Genomic DNA, 21,754 nt, shown 5'->3' on the forward strand with positions numbered 1-21,754 from the left:
TGGTATCCAAGATCGATAAAGAACTTCTCAAACTCAACACCCAATAAACAAATAATCAAGTCAAAAAATGGGCAGAAGATATGAAAAGACACTTCTCTGAAGAAGACGGGCAAACAGACACATGAAAAAATGTTCATCATCATTAGCCATCAGGGAAATTCAAATCAAAAGCACACTGAGATACCACCTTACACCAGTTAGAATGGCAAAAATTGACAAGGCAAGAAACAACAAATGTTGGAGAGGTTGTAGAGAAAGGGGAACCCTCTTACACTGTTGGTGGGAAGGCAAGTTGGTACAGCCACTTTGGAAAACTGGGTAGGTGCCTCAAAAAATAAAAAATAGAGCTACCCTATGACCCAGCAATTGCACTCCTGGGTATTTACCCCAAAGATACAGATGTAGTGAAAAGAAGGGCCATATGCACCCCAATGTTGATAGCAGCAATGTCCGTGATAGCCAAACTGTGGAAAGAGCCGAGATGCCCTTCAACAGATGAATGGATAAAGAAGATGTGGTCCAGGAGTGCCTGGGTGGCTCAGTCATTAAGCATCTGCCTTCAGCTCAGGTCATGATCCCAGGGTCCTGGGATCGAGCCCTGCATCGGGCTCCCCGCTCCACAGGAAGCCTGCTTCTCCCTCTCCCACTCCCTCTGCTTGTGTTCCCTCTCTTGCTGTGTCTCTCTCTCAAATAAATAAATAAAATCTTAAAAAAATTAAATTAAATTAAAAAAAGAAGATGTGGTCCATATATACAATGGAATATTACTCAGCCATCAGAAAGGATGAATACCCAACTTTTACATCAACATGGATGGGACTGGAGGAGATTATGCTAAGTGAGGTAAGTCAAGCAGAGAAAGTCAATTATCATATGGTTTCACTTATTTGTGGAACATAAGGAATAGCATGGAGGACATTAGGAGAAGGAAGGGAAAAATGGGGGGGGAATTGGAGGGAGAGATGAACCATGAGAGACTATGGACTCTGAGAAACAAACCGGGTTTTAGAAGGGAGGGGGGAGGGGGATGGGTGAGCCTGGTGGTGGGTATTAAGGAGGGCATGTACTGCAGGAGCACTGCGTGTTATACGAAAACAATGGATCGTGGATCACCACATCAAAAACCAATGATGTATGGTGACTAACATAAAATCAAATTTAAAAAAAAAAAAAAAAGAAACGAAACCCCTTCAGTCGGAGCCACTGGAGGCAAAGGCAGATCAACGGCTCCCCCTCCAGAGGCAGGGGACCAGACAAAAGGCCTCAGGCCGCCCGCCTTTAAGACCCACAGCCTGCGTGTAGCTGCTGGGCCATTTTCTTCATGGGCACCATGGGCAGTGTCCGCAGCCCACAAGCTTTTCCAGGTTATAAAAACCCTTGAAACTTGAAAAAAAAAAAAAATGGTGAACTTCCAAATACAGAAAGAAACTTGCAAACCTGAAAGCAACACATGCTTCTTTAAAATCTGCAAACTATCACATTATGTTAGCTGGTCCCCTGCAGCTGAAGCCATATATAACTTACAGCTCCCGTGGGTTGTGGGAGCATTGGGATATGCTTGACGTGGTGGGGGTGCGGCCTACACAGGTGTTCCTATTTACTGGGCCTCACCCCCCAACCCCAGGCTAGCCGACCTGGCGCCCTCTTTCCTCCCCAGCCCCTCCTCTGCCTCACGCCCCTCTCCTCCTGATCTCCACTTTCTCCTGTTTCGCCCTGGCTGCTGCTGTCCATGAAGCCTGAAACAGCTGCCCCAGGAATGTCCCACCAGCCTGGACAAGGAGTTCGCCTCCTACCCTCCTGCCCCCTTGAGGACTCTCAGCAGCCGTGCCCTGCTCTCTGCGGGCCAGCCGGGCAGCCAGGGACAGACCCCAGGCCTGCCCAGGCCGCGCTAGCGTGGGTAGAATCTTACCGGAGCCGGGAACCAGAGGCCGGCTCGCGGAGAACACAGGCTCTGCAATCAGCAGACTCGGACGCAACTTACTTTGTCTCTTTGAGCCTTCACTTCCTCACATGTAAAATGACACCCATAGTTCATCGAATCGGGAACGAACCATGATCCCCATCCTAACAGCCCTCCACACAGGGCACCGAGGGCACCGTGAGGCCTTACATGGGACGGCGCCTGTGGAGCGTCCACCCGACCCAACACCAGCCGCTGACGCTCACTGAGCGTCTGCCATGTTCCAGGCAACGCGCACTGTCGGGCATCCGGTCTGACTTGGGTGAACTCCTCCAGCAACTGCGGACGTCCGACTTACCATCCCTGTGTCGTTGAGGAGAACCCTGCAGCTCGGACACCCGGATCACACCGGGGGAGCTGGGGTTCTAACACACGCAGGGCTAACTCTGCCCCACACACACTGGCCCCTCACCAATCATTCTGCAATGGGCAGTCCGGCAGAACGCTAACCTAAGAACCAGAAAACCTGAGCCTGTTTCTCTACCTGTAAGTAGGTGTAAGATTCGGAGCAGTCCTGTCACCTCCCTCGGCCTGTCCCCTCCTGTGCACGTGGGAAGGACAAGGTCTGCCCCGCTGAGTGCACAGGAGAACAGCCAGGGTCAAGCTCGGTGCTGGGCATCGGTGCTGTGCGGACCACAGCACTCAGTGAGCCCGGGACCATACACCTCCTGTACCTCACGCCGGCCCAGGGGCTGGCCAAGCTCGACTTGAATACTGCCATGAACAGGGAGCTCACTGCTTCTTTTAGCAGCTCGTTATGTTATGGTTAGAAAGTTCTTCCTTTTGCAAAGTCCACAGGGAGTTACTTGCCTGTAACTCCATCGCACTGGCCCTGGCCAGGTCCTCCAATGCCCTGCCAGTTGGAAAAACTCATTGCCAGTACCGCACAGTGGCTGCCAAAGACCCCAAACGAAGGCTGTGTCCTCGCTCGGGTCATCCTGCCCTGGGCTCCTCATCCTGACACAGAAGGAGGTGTCGAAGGCAGTAACGTTCTTGGTTGGGACTGGTTCCTCTCCTGCTGCCGACTCTCTCCCTGTCCCTGCTGCTCAGACTCCTGGGCCGGGAGATGATCCGCATCAAGGAAGGATGTGGAGGACGCCGGGGACGCCGCCGGCTGCTCTGACGACTCACGCTTCCTGACGGCCCCGCCCTCTGCCAACACCACCATGCTGGCACTCGGGCTCTGGGGCCGGCGACCTTGCACCCCGTCCCTTGTGCGTCCCCCCCACCACACACGGTGCCAGCCACTCTTGTGCCCGTACCTTGAAAGACTCCAGGAATCCCCCATGGCCCCCATTCTCAAACTTGTCCTCTTCGGGGCCCAGCCCCAGCATAGCCTGCGTGTGCGCGTGAAGCTCATCGTGGAGGTTGTCCAGCAGGGCGGCCCTCGTCCGGTCCTGAAAGGAAAGATGGTGGGGATGATGGAGTTGGCACGGAGGACAGAGATGGGCCCTCTCCCTGGGGTCTCCCGACACCTAGCCACCAGCATCCCAGGGACAGCGTGGACCCGAGGCCTGGCTGGGCTCCCTGCTCACAAATACCGCAGCTACCACGAAAGCTCTGTGGCTGGCCTCTGCCCTCTTCCCCTGCCCCTTCTCCGTGGGCCATCCCACGCCTCTACCCTGCTGACTCCCAGCTCGGACCTCTGTCCCAAGCTCCACAACCAGGTACCCAACTGCCAGCACGGCTCTTCTCAGTCCGGACAGTGGAACAGGGCCACGCAGATGACCTCCAGGGGGCGCCATTCACACACACCAGCCGCAGCCCCTGCAGGCACCTCCCCCAGCAGAGCCTCACAGACCTCGCATCCCAAAGGCCCCCATGTCAGTGCCCAAGAGCCGCCCCGCAATTCCACTTCGCCCCACCCTATACATACAGGAGTCCATAAAGTCTTCCCGACCCTGACCCAAACCATTCCCTCCTGGACTCCTATAACAGCTTCTAACCTGCCACCCTTCCTGCCCTCCTCCCTAGCCATCTGCCCTTCTCATCGCCACCAGAGTAATCTAACACACTAAGTACTTTATGAGCACCTCATCACTTCCAGAGTTCAAAGCCCTTCCTGACTTGACCCAAACAACACCACCTCCAGCTGAGTCTCCACCCCCACACGAGTCCTCCTCTCAGGCCCCCTCAAACCCTCTGGAGCTCCCTCAAAAGTCATGCTCTGATCCGCCTGGCCTTCGCTTATGCTGCTTCCCATGCCTGGAATAACCCTCCCCAATCTTCCCTCCTGGCAAAAGGCTCATCAGATATCTAAATTCAGCAGCTCAAGGGCCACCTCCTCCAAGAAGCCCTCTCTGAACACATCCCAGTTCCTCACAGGCAGAAGCAGTCACAGCCCCTGTGCTGGCCTCCATCATGGCCCCGTGCCGACACCGTACCATAACCTGTCTCTTAAGTAATGGCCCCTTCCCACCAGCCCAAAAGCTCTGGAAGGCAGAAACTGCGCCTCACTTACCCCTGTATCACAGGGAACAGAACAGAGCCTGGCACACAGCAGGTGCTCAATACATGACCGGTGAATGGCTGGCTAGACCTAAGGTTTGGGTGGAGTTTCCACAAGAAGAAAGAGTTCCTATACCAACACAGGGCTGAAGGCTTCAAGGGGCGGGCAAAGACAGCGCTCCTCACCTTGCGCAGCCCCCAAGAACAGACCCCCAGGAGAGACTGGCTAACAAGCAGCCAGGAAGGCAGGAGGAAGATGTCCAGAAACAGCACACTGACCTCCAGCTTCGCAAACTTGTCTGACTTGCAGCAAGCGTTCTCTGCGTTGGTGAGCTTGGTGAGCAGAAACTCCCTGAACTCCGGGCCCTGGAACAGACAAGAAGCTCGGCGACTCCCCCAGTCTCAGCTGCTGCTGAAAGGGCTTTCAGCCACAGTGACAGCTATGCAGAATGGGGCTTCTGGGGAGAGCCCCTAAAGGGTCCCCTTCGGACATCTGGTCATTTTCTAGCCCAGACCAGGACCACCTGCTAAGATGCCGACTGGTGGAAACCAGGTGTCCTGGTCCCGGGAAATCAACCCCCTCCACACCGTTTCTGTGACTGGAGGCAATTCTTGTCCGAGGCTTCTCGGAATGAGGCCTAAGTGCAAAAACCCTTCTTCTCGCGGAAAGGCAACCCCAGAGTCAAACACCCTGACAAGAGGTGCTGTGCTAGACCAGACTGGCAGCGCGAGGAGCGGTGGCAGAGACCCCAAGTGAGGAGATCCTCCCAAGCCTGCCAAAGGTGCTCCAGCCCAGATTTAGCCCCACTGCAGCCCCTGCCGCTCAGATACTGAAACCCGGGGAGTCTCGGGTAAGAGGAGAGCAGGGAGGGGAATTCCTTACCTTCTGGAAAACAGGAGGGCTGGGCAGAGGGGGGCCAAAGGCGGGCACATCTTCCCGTGCAGTGACTGAGACCTGAAACAGAGTGTTGGTATGGGCCGGGGCGGAAGAGATCCAAGCTGAGGAAGATAATGCATCCCGAGCCCTGGCCCTAGGGACGCCCACTGCTCACAGCACACCTCCGCCCCTCCCCAGAATCCAAACACAACGTTCCCACGAGCCATCACCAGTAGGGCCACGTGGCCGCTGGTACAAGTGGGGCCGGACGGCACAAAGCCATCCGCACGCTCCCATCTGCATTCCTGGAGGCCAGCAGCAAGTCTGGCAAGATGGCTGGACAGGGCCGAGGCGTCGCCTGGGGCCCGACTTCGAACGCAGCCCAAGCGCCCAGGAGGCCCTACCTGTTGCCTCATCTGACTGGACAGTCACCCCACGGAGAAGGCAAAGTGAGAACTGCTGGCCCTGCTTTACTGACGAGGAGACACGTCCAGAGACTAGAGCCATCTCCCCACAAGCACACAGGTGATGGGTCAGCCGCAGAGACGACCAGAGAATCCAGACCCCCGACCCCGCTGTGGGGCTCGTATCCCACAACGCTGGCTCCCGAGCCTGGCCATACATCAGAATCACTTCAAGTGTTTAAAAAATAAATACCGACTGCATGGGCTCCACCCCAAACCTCCTGAATCACAAGCTCTGGGGCGGAGCCAGGAATGGGCAACTGTTACATGCGCCTCAGAGCTTCTGTGCATTTGGCGGACCAGTGTTCAGGCGCCCTGGCCCCACACGCTGCGTCAGACGGCCTGGCTGAGGCTTGAACTGAGCGCCGGGGCCCAGGCTGGGAACTGCGGGTGGGGGGACATCCAGGTGCCCCGCACAGGGTGCGCCAGGCTCTGGCCAGCCTGGGGAGGCAGGAACTAACGCAGTGGGAGCACCCAGGTGCTCTGAGTGGGGGGCTCCCAGGCGCAGGACAGGCCCCGCACGTCCAGCTGCTCTCCCTGCGTGGAGGTGCCCCGGTTTCACCCGTTCTCAGCCCACGAGGCCACAGGCCTCTCTGGAGACTCTGCCCTCTCCCTCTCCCAGACGGCCGCTGACGTGAGCCTGGCCCTGGCATGCCGCCAGCCTCCCTGGCCTGTGAAGTAGGGCAGATGCCAAGAGCCTGCCAGACCGGGCGAGCAGGCAGCTCGGAGCCAGGCCAAGGGAAGGCCCTGCCAGGGTCTGGAAGGAAAAAGTGGGAGAGAGCTGGTCAGTACGGCTTTCTCTCCCCAAGCTCAAGGCTGTCTGCACGCCCGGAATTAGGAAACGGTATGTGTTCAGCTGACAGGATTTCTGGCTGGCTCCAGCTGCCCCACACAGTCCCCCACCACCACCCACTGCGCACGGGAATCTGGGGAGGGGTGGTGGGAAGGCACCTGGGAGGAGGCCAGGGGTCAGGCCTCTGCCCTCTTGCCACCCCAGTGCCCCCCGCTCCTGCTTACACTAGAGCGGTCTGTGCTGACTAGGTAAGGAGCTTCAGACGTGCTCTTCCGCCGGCCGGGTCTCCCAGCCCGCCAAGCCCACCACAGCAGCCGTGTCAGAAAAGCAGGAGACAGGATCCTTCCTGGTGACAGTCCTGCATCTTCTGTCCCCACTGTGTTCCCTCTCCTGACCCCTTTCCAACAGTGCCTGGGTCTTTGCTGGTCCCTCCTCTTGAGGACAGGTGGGTTGCTGGGCGGAAAGCAGAAGTCGCCAGAACACAACCCCGTCTTCCGTTTTCTAAAGTCAGTGCGCGCCTCCCAGCAGGGGGCAGGGCAGGGCTGAGGAGAGAGGCTGGAAAGCAGAAGGAGGCTTGGGGCACCAGTACAAGCGTCCACCAGGGAGGTGGGGAGCCTCCGGGAGCTCTAAACCTGAGATGCCACGGCCAAGTGCAGCGGGGCAGGCTTCGAGAACTGTGTCAGGGTGCTCAAGCACCAGATCAGCAGTGAGGGGAAGGGGTGCATCCAGACAGGACCCCTCCCCGGTGGTGGGCTTCTCATAGGATTCCTGAGACCTTTGCAGGACCTCAGGCACCAGGGACAGGGTGACCTCAGACGGGAAGAGGAGGGAGTGTGAGTGATGGCTCAGCTGGAGTTCCCTTCCAATCTGGCAGGGCAGGGACAAAATTCATGTCTGAGAAATAATGCGACGTCACCTGAGTTTGGGAGCCAAGTCCCCCTGTTCCGACGGCTCAGGGATGCAGACCGCAGGCAGGCCTGGACAGAGACTTCAGCTCTACCACTTCCAGGCTCTGTGGCCCAGGCCTTAAGGAACTTAAGCTCTCAGCCTCAACTTCCTTCTATAAAATAGGGCTAACGAGATCCTGCCTGACCAGGGGCTTGGGAAGATTCAAGAAGACTGGGCTTCTACAAGATGTCCATCAACAGATGAATGGATAAAGAAGATGTGGTATATATATACAATGGAATATTATGCAGCCATCAAAAGGAATAAGATCTTGCCATTTGCAACGACGTGGATGGAACTGGAGGGTATTATGCTGAGCGAAATAAGTCAAACAGAGAAAGACATGTATCATATGACCTCACTGATATGAGGAATTCTTAATCTCAGGAAACAAACTGAGGGTTGCTGGAGTGGGGGGTGGGGTGGGAGGGATGGGGTGACTGGGTGATGGACACTGGGGAGGGTATGTGCTCTGGTAAGCGCTGTGAATTGTGCAAGACTGTTGAATCTCAGATCTGTACCTCTGAAACAAATAATGCAATATATGTTAAGAAAGAAAAAAAGAAGAAGAAGAATGTAGCAGGAGGGGAAGAATGAAGGGGGGGAAATCAGAGGGGGAGAAGAACCATGAGAGCCGATGGACTCTGAAAAACAAACTGAGGGTTCTAGAGGGGAGGGGGTTGGGAGGATGGGTAAGCCTGGTGATGGGTATTGAGGAGGGCACGTTCTGCATGGAGCACTGGGTGTTATGCACAAACAATGAATCATGGAACACTATATCTAAAACTAATGATGTAATGTATGGGGATTAACATAACAACAAAAAAATTTTAAAAAAAGAAGACTGGGCTTCTAAGGGCCCAGCACAGTGCATGGTACAGAGCAAGTACCCGGGGAGGGGCAACCTGCTAGCTGGTGCTTTTGTTTTGTTTTTTCTTACTTTCCCTGCTGACCCGAACCTAATAAAGGACACCTGAAATACTACAGAATTCCCCTAAACCACTTTCTAATCTCTCTCTCTCTCTCTCTCTCACACACACACACACACACACACACACACACACATGCCCCTCGTCCTCAGCACCCCCACCCTGGCCCCACTTCCCTTCCTGCAGTATATCAGGGCTGGAAGGAACAGAGACGATCTAGTCCAACTTCCTCATTTCACACAAATGGAAGCTGAAGTCCAGAGAGGGAAGGAACTGGCCCAAGGTCACAGAGTAGTCAGAGGCAGGGCCAAGACCAGAAGCCCCAGCTCCTGAGCCTCTCGGTCTGGGGGGCCTTTCCTGCACATTCCTACCCTGTCCTTCCCTTCCTTTCCTCCTCTTTCCTGTTCATCCTCCCCAGTGCACAGCTCCCTGGGGCTATCCCAGCCTCCTCTGCCATAGCCCCCAAGTCTGCAGAGGTCAGCGAAGGTCCCATTTCACCCTGGACCCTCTGAAGAATCTGACCAGGTCCTCCCCAGTCTTCTCATCACCTGGGGTGCTGCTGGGAGCGTGAATGGACACAGCTTTGGGGAGTGCCTTGGAAGGCTGGGCCCTCTCCCTGCGCTCTGCACCCCTGGTCCCCCACTCACAAGTCTTGCCTTTCCGGCCCAGATGTTTGCCCGGCCAGTGCCACACGGTCCCACAGCCTGGGACAGTCCAGCTCTTTCTGTGGGTCCTGCTTCTCTGCCATCATCACCCTCTCTGAGAACAGAGCTTTTCCCTGGACCATGGGCTGTGGCTGGGAAGACTTGGTAAAGACTTCCAGCATCAAAGCTGAAGGTGAGGTGGTGCTTTATCTGGATCGCTGTATTTTCCCACTCTACTAAGCTCTTGGGAAAGTGGAGAAGCCAGTTAGCTGAGTTCCATTTCCTATTGGGAGCTAAAAACAAATACTAAGCATCCACGAGAGGCCCCACTCTGCCAGCAGAGGCCCAGCACACAAGCCACACATTCGTACATGACTGCCCGGCAGGGGCAGGGAGCCCTCCTACCACACAGCTTCACCTCGAGGACCCTCCGTGGTGGCCCTCTGCCTCTACTGGCTGGGAAAAGAGCCAACTGGCTGGCTGAGCGGCCCAGGGGCTGAACTGCACCTCCGTGGTCCTCTCTCCCTCCCGGGAGGCCAGTTCTATATGTCACCTCCACATGCCCCACCCCTAGCCAGGCATACAGGAGCCACCGACTGAATACACTTGCTTCCATCAACAAATCAAGCAGCCATCTGAAGTGAATGCCCATGTTGGTCTAGGAAGGTGATCCTTCAAGGAAATGCCCAAACCGCAGCTTTTCGGACTTTTCGGCTGAAATTGCTCAGTGACAAAGGAGCAGGAATATGAACAAGGGGATATGAAAGAATCAGCTTTCCTCGTAGGAGAGAGTGTGGGGTTTTATTTGTAGTCTCATATTTAGTTTTAAAGTTGGTGCACTTAAAATATGTGGGTTTCTACTGATGTAACAATTACATGACATCATTTTCTTTTCCAAAGTCTTCAAGCAAAGTTGATACTTCGTGAGGATGGCCCTGAAGCACTAGGACTTCATGAGCCCTTGGAACAGCACTGGCCAGGTTATGACATAGTTACTACATTTTCAGGTCTCCCAATTTCCCCTTAGCAACGACGCACTCATTTCCTGTTAGAACAGTGGTTCCTAACACTGTGGGGAACAGGGAGCCCTCTGAGAATTTGAGCTTTGGTCTCTCTCCCCCTAAAACGCAAAGCAGCACATAAACTCAACATTTTGTGCATAAACAACATTTTGCACATATCCACAAGGGGTTCAAAGACTAACATCCACATTAAAGACCCTGCCTCAGTCTATCTCCCTTGGATCACACACCCCCAACACCACTGAGATAGAGAGAAACTGTTGCCCAAGAGGTCAGAACTGTTTCTCATGAAGAGAAGGGCAGGGCTGGTGGCACAGCCACCAGGAACGGGCAGGGTGAGGATGCTGGGGCTTACCTGCATTAGGGAGGACACTAAGCCATTTTGGAAGACCACTTATTGACCTGGAGGCTTCAACTCAGCTGCTTGCAACCCCACCTCCCTGGGAGTCTTCAAATTAAGATCGATCATTTCTTCCAGAACAGCTAAACCAGAAGGACCCACCCCATGGCCAGGGTCTGCCAGGCCCCCTGCTCTCCACCATTCTCACCATAAACATTTCTCCTTCTACTTTCTTTCCCCTTGTTTGTTACCACCCTGTTTCCTCTCCCTTTCCTGACGGTGCCCCCACCTCCAACCTTCTTTTTTTTGTCTCCTCTGGCTTTGCCTTAGTCCAGCCAATGGTCTCACCAGATTCCAAACAGAGGCACCAGGGGATTCTCAACCCTTGAGTGAGATGCTGTTGAACCCGGAGGCAGCCAGACGGATGAGATGACCTCAGAAGGTGCCTTCCACCAAGAGTCTAGCTCCCAAATCCCAGAAACCTGGGATTTCTAGAAAATTGATCACACCAATGCTAGGAGCATTGCTGAGGAGCCATGGAGAACTAGTGGTCCTTGACATTACTAAATCCAGAAGGTGTGAAGTGCCTGCGCCCCCCAATTCCTCCAACGAGCCGTTCTCCTCACCTTGTAGGATGGGGTCTCCGTGCCTGGGTTCTCGGCCTGCACAACAATGTAGGCATGTAAGAAGTTGGAGGCAATCATATCTGGGACAAATGGTGTGTTTTCTTCTTGGAAGATGATGGCCACAATGTCATTCCCAATGTGTCTCTTTCTCTGGAGCTAAACAAAAAGGGGTCCGTTGTTGTAAGCCAGCTAGGAACATCCTGAAAACAGACTAGATCTATACAGGAAATTCCTCATTATTCTATCTTTATACAGAAACCCTGAAACTGAGACCTAGCTCTCCAGGGGAGCTTTTTTCCTTTTTTTTTTTTTTTTTCAATCTTCAGAAGCCACCAAAAAGAAAAAATGGGGAAGGCGCCTAAGATGTTAGGTAGAGGCTAGCGAGCACGTTACTGAGCTCAACAGCATGCAGAGCCCTGACGTAGGGCTCGGGGAGAAGAGTTAAAAGGTGAGGAGCGGGTTTTGCCCTGGTAAAGCCTGTAATGGATCCGGAAGGGACACAAAGGTGGTGAAGCCACCTGAGAATAGTAACAAAGGCACCAGCCAGCACGTGCTACATCAGCTGCCACACACAAAGCATCTGGCACTCTGGGGGCAGAAAGGAGGGCAAAATCAGAGGCCTGGTGCTAACCCGAGAAGGCTTCCTGGAAGAGGAGGTAGAGGTGGGGGAGGGAGGGGGCAGCGCTTGATGGAAATGTGGATGAGCAGGGATGAGCAGGCAGATCATTCTATACCAGAGAGAAGGAGAGCCACGCTTAGAGAAAGAGGGGACCTGGCTTGGCAGAGGTCACGGGAGAGAAATCCAAGCCTGATTCAGTGTCCCAAACGGGGCCAGGTCCTTCCACAGGTGCTCTCAATCACCGAGCACCTACTGTGCGTCAGGAACCATGCTGTGGTGCTCACATGCATGACTTCAACTACTGGGGCCACGGAGGCCTGGCGAGGTACTTACCTATGCGTTTGTTCCTTTATTAAGCACCTAAGGCATGCAGGCCCTGCGTTTCACACTGACTTTCTTATTTACGGAGCACTGCTATAGACTGAGCCCCATGCTGGGCACTTTTACACAAATTGTCTCACTTACCCCACCCACCTCCTCCCATTTCTTGGGGGCAGAAAATTAATATTTATTCAGTCCTTGCAGAGAGCCAAGCTCTGTGTATGTCCCCATGAATATGGGGGAGACTGAAAGAGAGCCCCAGGCTGGGGCAGGGGGCAAGGAGGCCACGAAGGAACAGAGAAACAAAGGTGGAGAGAAAACCTACTTTGGATTCAAAAGGAATCCTGCTCCCATTTGTTTCTGGAACATTCAGTGGTTATTTTAGAGCCAAATCACAGTCTCATTTGCCAATTTCCTTTTTCCCTAAGAAGCCAGGCACTATGTTTACAGTATTACATCTGTGCTCCCTCCTCAGTTCCCTGCTCAGAGAGGAATGGGTCAGAGTCTGGGGAAGAGCCTACCTTCCTTTCTGAGTTTCCTAGAGACTGAAAAGGCACAAAGAGTGGGAGGGGGCAGGTGGCGCAACAGCCAGGCCCCAGCTGCTGATTTCAGGGCTCACCGAGAAAAGAGCCGGGCCACCCTGGGGACACGCCGCTCTCAGAAGCAGCAAATGAGAGGGAGGGCAGGAAAACGCTGGATGCAGAGGTCTCATCCAGGTTCCCTGGTTGAGGTGAAGGCCGAACTCCTGCCCACGAGCAGGTGCAGCAAGAGATGAGGCCATGAGACTAGAAAGGTTGAGAGGCGGGGGGGGGGGGGGGGGGTTGGTGTTAAAGCAATGACCACCATGGCTGGGGTGGGGCTGCCACCCATCACTGGGGCAGGAAGGAGGGCAATGGTCAGGAAGGAAGCCTACCACAAGCCAGATACCGTACTGAGCCCTACCTTCAGAACCTTCTGTGATGCCCACAACAAGCCCCTGACTTAGGTGGTGGTGTCTGTTTTACAGCTGAGGAACATGAGGCCACAAGGTTCACCAGCTTGCCCGGAGCCACATACCCCCGCATGGCAGAGCTGGTATCAAGCTGCTACTTGCAAATGCCAACACATCCTCCTCACCACCACCCACCATGAGGGCACTTGGACTCTGCTCCCAGCTCTGCCCCTAGTCAACTAGGACACAGTCTTCTAACCACGCTGAGCTGCAGGTTCCCCACCAGGCAGAGCAGAACAACCAGGAGCCCTGTCCTGACTCCCACACAGGGGCTCACGTGCTGCCTGGGTCGGTTAGCGCGATGGACAGACTGGCCTCCAGATTATGAAAGTGGGGAGGGGGTCCCAGCCCCTCAAGTACCCAAGACCAGAAGCAGGCTTTCACCTCACATGCCCCATGCTCCCAACGCCCTCCCGAACCAGGTTACCTGCTGGGAGTCTCCCTCGGTAAATGGCAGCTTTGTGGAGACGTGAAACATGATCTCCCTGTCCCGGAATATCGTGTACACGGATTCCACCCCTGTCTGTCCATGGGTCACATCCAGGCCTCCGCGGAAACTGTCAGTAAAACAGGGCAAGAGCAGGGAGGGAGAGAGTGTGAGGAGGAGTAGGCTACATGGTGCTTTCCCTGAGACTACGGGGGCAGGAGAAGGAATGAGAAGACACGCGAGAGTGGGGGCACAGAGAGAACGATGTGCACAGCGCAGGTAGGTCCGTGCTCCTGAGCACACGAGCCCCGGAGTTCTACCCATAAGCCTGTTATTTAAAAGACAAAGGCAGAACATCCGTACGGTCGGTGGGAAGGGAGGGTCACCCAGCCGCAGTCCCAGACAAACGCCATCCAAGGTGCCAGTGGCCCCCACGGCTGGGCATAAGCCTTTCCTCTCTGCAAGGCCATGTCCAGATCCTCAGCCCAGAGCCAGGGCAAGCAGCCATCCTGTGGGGAGCATCCAGAGTCAGCCTGAAGAGTCTGGATTTCCACCCAGCCGGTCCCTCGTGTGGAGACCCAGCCACAGCAGCACCCAACCTAGTGGCATCCAAGGAGCCCCTCTCCGGGTATCTCCTCAAAGGCAGGAAAGGAAAGTACTAAGACACACTGGGTGGGCTTCCGGGAGCCGCCCCTTCTTCCTTTATAGACATGTGGCTCCCGGCCGTGGATCACATTCTTCAGCAAGCGGAGGAGGATGCAGGTCCTTTAAGAAAATGAAATAAAGCAGACCCTGGACGTCAGTCCCCACAAGCGCTGTAACACAAACCAGAAAACGTGCCCTGCCCGGCATGGCAGGAAGCTCACCAGCCCAGGAGCCAGGCACTCCGGGTTCTGCCGCTGCTTCTGCCACTAAGTCAGCGTGTGACCTCGGGCACATCACTTAACCTGTCTTAATCTGCCTCGGTTTCCTTCCTCTATACGATAAAGGGCTAGAAGTCCCTGATCTCTGGGGTTCTTCCTGGTTTGAAGAGCCTTTATTTCATCTATTCTAAGGCACACCTTTTTTCATAGTTTAACATCTCTGAAATCAGGATGCATCTTACGATGAAGGCATCTCGGAGTCAATGGAAGGTGGCACAAGAAGAGCAAGAACTCGAAGACTCCCCGTGCTGACTCCACGTGGGGCACCAGCCTAGCTGTTTCACGTGCACGACAACCTGGCGGCGTCAGCACTATCTTTACCCCCCTTTTACAGATGAGGAAACTGAGGCTTTCAGGGAGTAAGTCGCTTGTTCAAAGACACAGAGCCAGTAAGTGGTGGAAGTGGGACTTTTAGCTATGTGTGACTGACTCCAGGCGGCCATGATGACCTTGGAGGGGGAGGCAGACAGAGGAGGGGTGGGGTGGGGGGAGAAGAAGAGGAGAAGAGAAGGGAGCGGAGGAAGAAAGTAATTACTGAACACCCACTACCCACCAGACCCAGAGCTGGGCACTTTTGCACCTGATAGGAGATCCTGTTAATTTGGCTGCTGAAGCAGGGGGTCCTTGGGGCTCAGCTGTGTGCCAGCCACAAAGCACGGAACAGGCTGGCCAGGCCAGAAGGCCCTGCTCAAATGCTCCTTTGTCAAGGGAAATCAGGGACCAGAGTCTTCCAAGCAATAGCCCCAAAATTCTTTCTTTCCACTTAGAGAACCAGAGACTACTGCATAGGTTCCTTCCAGGGAGATTACTGTATTTCCACCAACTCTTAATTATCCATTCTTTTTGTGTGTTATCTGAAATGGGCCACTTCCCCCAAAAATGCACAGGGCCCTCTTTCCTGAAGGCCTGGCAGGTGAGTGACAGAGAAGGTGGATTCATTTCACTCTTGGTCTGAGCAGTTTCATCATGCATCTGAAGGCCAATGTCTGTGCCGTTCAGATAATGTGCCATTCTGGATTATCCTCCACGTCACCCGTTTCCTTAGGAATGCAGGTGAATGTTGATCACTTGCTGAAAAATGATCCCATGTTTCTTGTGTGTGTTTTTACCTCTCACATACCCCCTGAGACTCAGCTGTTGCCCCTCTCCCTTACTCTAGGCTTTTATCAATAGGGCCGGAGCCATCCGTTGGCTGAAACTCACCCTTTGAAATCCTGCAGTGTGATCGTGTCCCCCAAAAGATCCAAGAACTCCTTGAAAGCTGGGCTCTCCTCATTGTTCCCAAATAGCTCCTCCTCCAGGGTCTGAAAGAGAAACAGAATCAGGGGTAAGAGTCAGAAAAGCATTCTTGATGCCAAGGGAAGGAATGTGGTTGTCCAGCTATCTGGTCCTTTTCTTCCTTTCTCCCTAACCCCCAACACATTTGCCAGCCAGTGGCTCTGCTTGACTGGAGGAAGGACAAATAGAAGCTCACTCAGCAGAGCCGGAACTTCGGGGCTGGTTAATGAGGACTTGCTATCTCAACAAAGGCTGCTGGTCAGTACAAAATGCAAAGCTGAAGCAAAGAGTTCTTAGACTTGATACCAAAAACCATTCCATAAATGAAAAATTAATAGTTGGACTTCTGACAAAGGACTAGTATCTAGAATATATAAAGAACTCTCAAAACTCAGTAGTAACCAAAATCATAATGAGATACCACTTCACACCCCCTGGGTGGCTATAATCAAAAAGAAAGATAAGAACTGATGGTGAGGGGGCACCTGGGTGGCTCAGTGAGTTGAGCGGCAGACTCCAGATTTCAGCTCAGGTCATGATCTCAGGATCCTGGGATCGAGCCCCCTTGTCAGGCTCCAAGCTCAGTGGGGAGTCTCCTTGAGAATTTTTCTCCCTCTCCCTCTGCCCCTCCCCCCACTTGCGTGCTCTCTCTAAAAAAAAAAAAATACATCTTTAGAAAAAAAAGAACTGATGGTGAAGATACAGAAAAGTCAGAAGCCTTATACACTGCTGGTGGGAATATAAAACGGTGCTGTCTCTTTGGAAAACAGTTTGGCAGTTCTTCAAAGGGCTAAGCATAGAGTTACCATATGGCCCAGCAATTCTACTCCTAAGAATATATCCAAGAAAAATGAAAACATAAATCCACACAAAAACTTGCACATGAATGTTAAAAGCAGCATTATTCATAACAGCCCAAAAGTGGAAATAACCAGGATGTCCATCAACTGACAAATGGATAAACGAAATGTGGTATGTCCATACAATATATAATTCTGCCATCAAAGGAATGCACGACTGACTCATGCTACAACATGGATGAAACTTGAAAACATGTTAAGCAAAAGCACATAAAAGACCACATATTATGATTCCATTTGCATGAAGTGTCCAGAACAGCCAAATCCATAGAGACAGAAAGTCGATTTTTGATGATGGGAACTGGAGAGAATGGTGATGGAGTGACTGCTAATGGGTATGGGGTTTCTTTGGGTGTTGATAAAAATTTTCTGGAGTTAGATAGTGGTGATGGTTTTACAACTCTGTGAATATACTACAAACCACTGAATCATACACTTTACTGAGATCTAATTCTCAAACCATTGTGAATCATATTAAATGTGAGTTACACCTCAATAAAGCTGTTATAAAAAGCTTTTGAACAGTAAAAAAAAAAAAATCCAATTAGAAAATGGTCAAAAGAGGGGCACCTAGCTGGCTGAGTCGGAGCGTGCGACTCTTGATGTCAGGGTTGTGAGTTCAAGCCCCACGTTGGGTGTAGAGATTACTTAAAAATACAATCTTAAAAAGAAAAGAAAAAGAAATGGTTAAAAGACATGAACAGCCATTGCGCCCAAAGAGATACATGTATCTGTACACAGACGGCAAGTGAGCACATGAAGACGTTCAACACCATCAGCCGCCATTAGAAAAATATAATTAAAACCATAATGAGACATCACTACACATCTATCAGAATGGCTAAAATCAGAAAATAGTAACAACACCAAATGCTGGTGAGGATGTAGAGGAAATGGATTATGCATACATTCCTGGTAGGAATGCAAAATGGAACAACCACTCCAGAAAACAGTTCAGCAGCTTCCTACAAAACTAAACATGTAATTACCATAAACCCAGCATATGCTCCTCAGCATTTACCCCAGAGAAATGAAAACTTACGTTCACCCAAAAACCTATATACAAATGTTCATAGCAGCTTTATTCATAATAGCCTCAAACTGGAAACCACCCAGATATCCCTCAAAGGGTGACTAGTTAAACAGACCATAGTATATTTATACCATGGAATGCTATGCAGCCATGAAAAAGAAATGAACCCTACTGATACACTTAAGAACTTGGATGAATCTCCCTGAATGGGAAAAAGAGCCAATACCCAAAGGTTATATATAGTGTATTATTCCACTTATGTAACATTTTTGAAATGACAAAGCTTTAGAAAGTGGAGAATACATTAGTGGTTGCCAGGGCTCAGGGACTAGAGGTGGGAAGGGATGATGGAGGCAAGAGGGAGGTGAGCATGCTTATGAAAGGGCCACACAAGGGATCCTTGTGTTGCTGGACTTCTTCTGTATCTTGACTGTGAAGGCTACACATGTAATAAAATTATATACTACGAAATACACACACATACACACACACACACACACACACACACACACACACACACACCCGATGGTCACATGCAAAACTAGGGAAGTCTGAACAAGATCTGAGGATTGTATCACTGTCAATATCCTGGCTATAATTTTGCACTATAGTTTTATAAGACATTACCTTTGGGGAAAACTGGGTAAAGGGTACAAAGAGCTCTCTGTATTATTTCCTGTAACTGCATGCCAATCTACAAATATCTAGAAATTAAAAGTTTAATAATTTTTTAAAAAGTAGAAAGCAAAGCTGAAAACAGTAGTAAGCTCTGCACTTGTGACAGGCTTCAAACAGTGCGTGGCCCTGCCTGATCAGCAGGCTCTGCCCACCGCGGCAGGATCGGCAAACAGCTGATGACTCTGCAAACATCCACAGACGGCAATTAACAGCTGCAGATGACACAGGAAACTCCAGTATGCACAATCGCTTCAAGAAGAAAGCCTCTAATAGGTGACTCTTTAATATCTCCTTTACACTTGCTTTATTACAAAAAAGAGCAGATCCCACGTTCTATGCCTTCAACAGGCAACAGAATCTAGCTAGATTTCAATAACTTTACTCTTTTTTTATAGTATTTCTGTTTAGAATTACCTTCATTTCATGCAAGGGATACTGATTTTCTAATTAGAGTAGTGATACAAAATTCCCTTTAAACAATGGACTTAAGGTGAAAAAAAAACTTTTTAAGGAAAATGTTAGGTAGTTAATAGTATAGGTGTGATAAAAAGTGTAACAGAGGCAAATGGTAGAAAATATGATCTTAGGGCACCTGGGTGGCTCAGTTGGTTAAGCGACTGCCTTCGGCTCAGGTCATGATCCTGGAGTCCCTGGATCGAGTCCCGCATCGGGCTCCCTGCTCAGTGGGGAGTCTGCTTCTCCCTCTGACCCTCCCCCCTCTCATGTGCTCTCTCTTTCTCTCTCTCTCAAATAAATAAAATCTTTAAAAAAAAAAAAAGAAAATATGATCTTGGATGTCATTTGTGAATGTCTGAAGTCTGGGAAACACAGCCCTCTAGCAGGGGTCAGCAAACTATGGCCCAAGGGCCACATTCAGCCTGCTGCTTTATAAATAAAGTTTTATTGGAACACAGCCAGGACAATTCATTTAGTTTTGTCTATGGCTGCTTTTGCACTACAAAGGCAGGGTGGGGTAGTTCCAGAGAGACAGTATGGCGCATGAAATCTAAAATATTAACTATCCAGCCATTCACAGAAAGTGTGCTGAGTCCTGATGTATACAGGGCATGCTACAAAGGCATCACGACCCTGACCCAGCATGCTGTTTACCCCAGGTCATGAGGCCGGAGTGTGGGAGAACAGCTGCTTCTGGGGAACAGACAGCTTCTCCTGGGAAAGCAATCCAGCTCGCTTGCTTGCTTGCTTGCTTGCTTCCTTGCTTATTTATTTGTTTATTATTTATTTATTTATTTTAAGTTTTATTTATTTGACAGAGAGAGAGACAGCGAGAGAGGGAACACAAGCAGGGGGAGTGGGAGAGGGAGAAGCAGGCTTCCCGCCGAGCAGGGAGCCCGATGCGGGGCTCGATCCCAGGACCCTGGGATCATGACCTGAGCCGAAGGCAGACGCTTAATGACTGAGCCACCTCGGCATGTGTAACGAGGTGCCCCAGCAATCCAGCTTATTCACTGGGGTGTGCAGCTCTCTCTAGGATTTACACCCAGCCTGGGACTAGCATAATCTTTATTTTTTTTTTTTAAGATTTTATTTATTCATTTGAGACACAGAGATACAGAGAGAGAGGCAGAGGCAGAGGGAGAGGGAGAAGCAGGCTTCTCGCCAAGCCAGGAGCCCGATGTGGGGCTCGATCCCAGGACCCTGGGATCATGACCCGAGCCGAAGGCAGACGCTTAACCATCTGAGCCACCCAGGCGCCCCTGCATAATCTTTATTTTTACACTGTCCATGAGTTTGACCATGCACTCAGGGAGGGGGTCTTAGTCATCACTGTGCTTGACAAACAGGAGAATTAGATGGGATTTATTTATATCCTAAGAACAGCATAGAGCTTTCATGCAACAAATGTTCATACTAACTGCCCCACGGATATAGGCCTGCAAAACAGTAACTTTTTAAAAAGTTTTTTAAAAAAGACTTTTATCTCCCTGTGTACCTCCACTGTGGCTCAGCAGCATCAGGTAAATAAACAAAACACAGACTCCTCTCAGAGGTGGATGGTTAATGTTCAGTAATTATAATTTTGCTGGAACACTGGATCGTAATCACCTTATGAGATCTGCGATGGTAAATTTCACAAGCGAGAACTTTAATTAGGGGGGTTATATTACCAGAGCTGTACAAAATAAATATGCAATATGTAAAAATAATTAGAGCAGCTACCTGAATAATCTCCCTTCAATTATAAGATTCATCTGTGTTGGCCTCTCAGCTCCTAAACTCTTCAATTAGAATGTTTTTAAGCAAACACATGTCTCTTGTGGTCTAATATCTTCAGACAAGGAAGTCAGCTATCATCTAGCCAAGAAACACACCATCACACACACAAAAAACCCCCACAGATAATATTGAAAGATACTATCGACCTACCATAAAAGCATCAAAACTTTGATCCATTAATTCACACAGGAAAAAGTTATTGAGTGTATTTCCATAAAATCACCATGCTAGGCTCTTGGATGATACCAAGATGAAATTGGTGTGGAACCTTCTAGGTGAGGAAACATGGGTGTGTTCAGCAGACCACTTCTCAGGATGCTAATACATGTCCGTGGTAGGGAAGATGGGAAGTTTGTGGTCAAGTAAGTATGGGAAACACTGAGTGCAACAAAACTATGTGAGCTCTTTACCTTGGGGGTTCTTAGACCCTTTAAAATATTCCCACACACTGCCCCCACCCCCACGAGTCATTTGTTCACAGAGTACCCACCAGGCTAGCGTCTCATGCAACACCCTTTGAGAAACATTATTCTGACCAACTAACCCCAAAGCAGCATATGAGTGTTACAAGAGACAGAGGAGGATGAGCAGTACTACTGGTAAATTTTTTTAACAACCAGGTTTCCAAAGAGGGAAAACAGAAGCCCTGGTTTGCACATTTCCACGGTGTAAATACTTCCGCCATGGCTGATTTCAAGCAACCAGCATGACATCACAGAACGCAGAGCTGGGAAGAAATGCACGCAATACTCCAGCAATCTAAGGAAGTTCAGGGAGAAAAAGCTAATTCCCCTTTGGGAGAAGAGCAGGCAAGGAGAAAGCAGCTTGTGCTAATCCATTCCCTTGACCCAGTCTGACTTTTCTTGTGACAACAGCCCAGGGTTCAGTATAAGCTGAGGTAGCCAGGAAGAATTAGAAGTTGCTGTCTGAGCTGTGAATTGTGCAAGACTGTTGAATCTCAGATCTGTACCTCTGAAACAAATAATGCAATATATGTTAAGAAAGGAAAAAAAAAAAAAAAGAAGAAGAAGAAGAATGTAGCAGGAGGGGAAGAATGAAGGGGGGGAAATCGGAGGGGGAGAAGAACCATGAGAGACGATGGACTCTGAAAAACAAACTGAGGGTTCTAGAGGGGAGGGGGTTGGGAGGATGGGTTAGCCTGGTGATGGGTATTGAGGAGGGCACGTTCTGCATGGAGCACTGGGTGTTATGCACAAACAATGAATCATGGAACACTATATCTAAAACTAATGATGTAATGTATGGGGATTAACATAACAATAAAAAATTTAAATAAAAACAAAACAAAAAAAAAAAGAAGTTGCTGTCTGAAAA

The 21,754-nt window shown here is 51.0% G+C and overlaps 1 protein-coding gene across 8 annotated transcripts in view; it reads right to left on the reverse strand.

Annotated features, from left to right (window-relative positions):
- Window positions 1–21,754, reverse strand: part of RAP1GAP2 (RAP1 GTPase activating protein 2) — a 233,298-nt gene that overhangs the window by 25,715 nt on the left and 185,829 nt on the right. For all 8 annotated transcript variants that reach the window (XR_013446056.1, XM_078068051.1, XM_036097956.2 and 5 more), the window contains 6 exons: window positions 15,536–15,636; window positions 13,410–13,539; window positions 11,052–11,207; window positions 5,292–5,363; window positions 4,688–4,774; window positions 3,223–3,357 (listed from right to left, as the gene is read on the reverse strand). Coding sequence is in view for 7 of the 8 variants with exons in the window: in XM_078068051.1 (XP_077924177.1) it covers window positions 3,223–3,357; window positions 4,688–4,774; window positions 5,292–5,363; window positions 11,052–11,207; window positions 13,410–13,539; window positions 15,536–15,636 (681 nt within the window). In the remaining variant the exon portion in view is untranslated. The remainder of the gene's footprint in view (window positions 1–3,222; window positions 3,358–4,687; window positions 4,775–5,291; window positions 5,364–11,051; window positions 11,208–13,409; window positions 13,540–15,535; window positions 15,637–21,754) is intronic.

This window comes from Halichoerus grypus, chromosome 2 (assembly GCF_964656455.1).
Source record: "Halichoerus grypus chromosome 2, mHalGry1.hap1.1, whole genome shotgun sequence".
NCBI lineage: Eukaryota > Metazoa > Chordata > Mammalia > Carnivora > Phocidae > Halichoerus > Halichoerus grypus.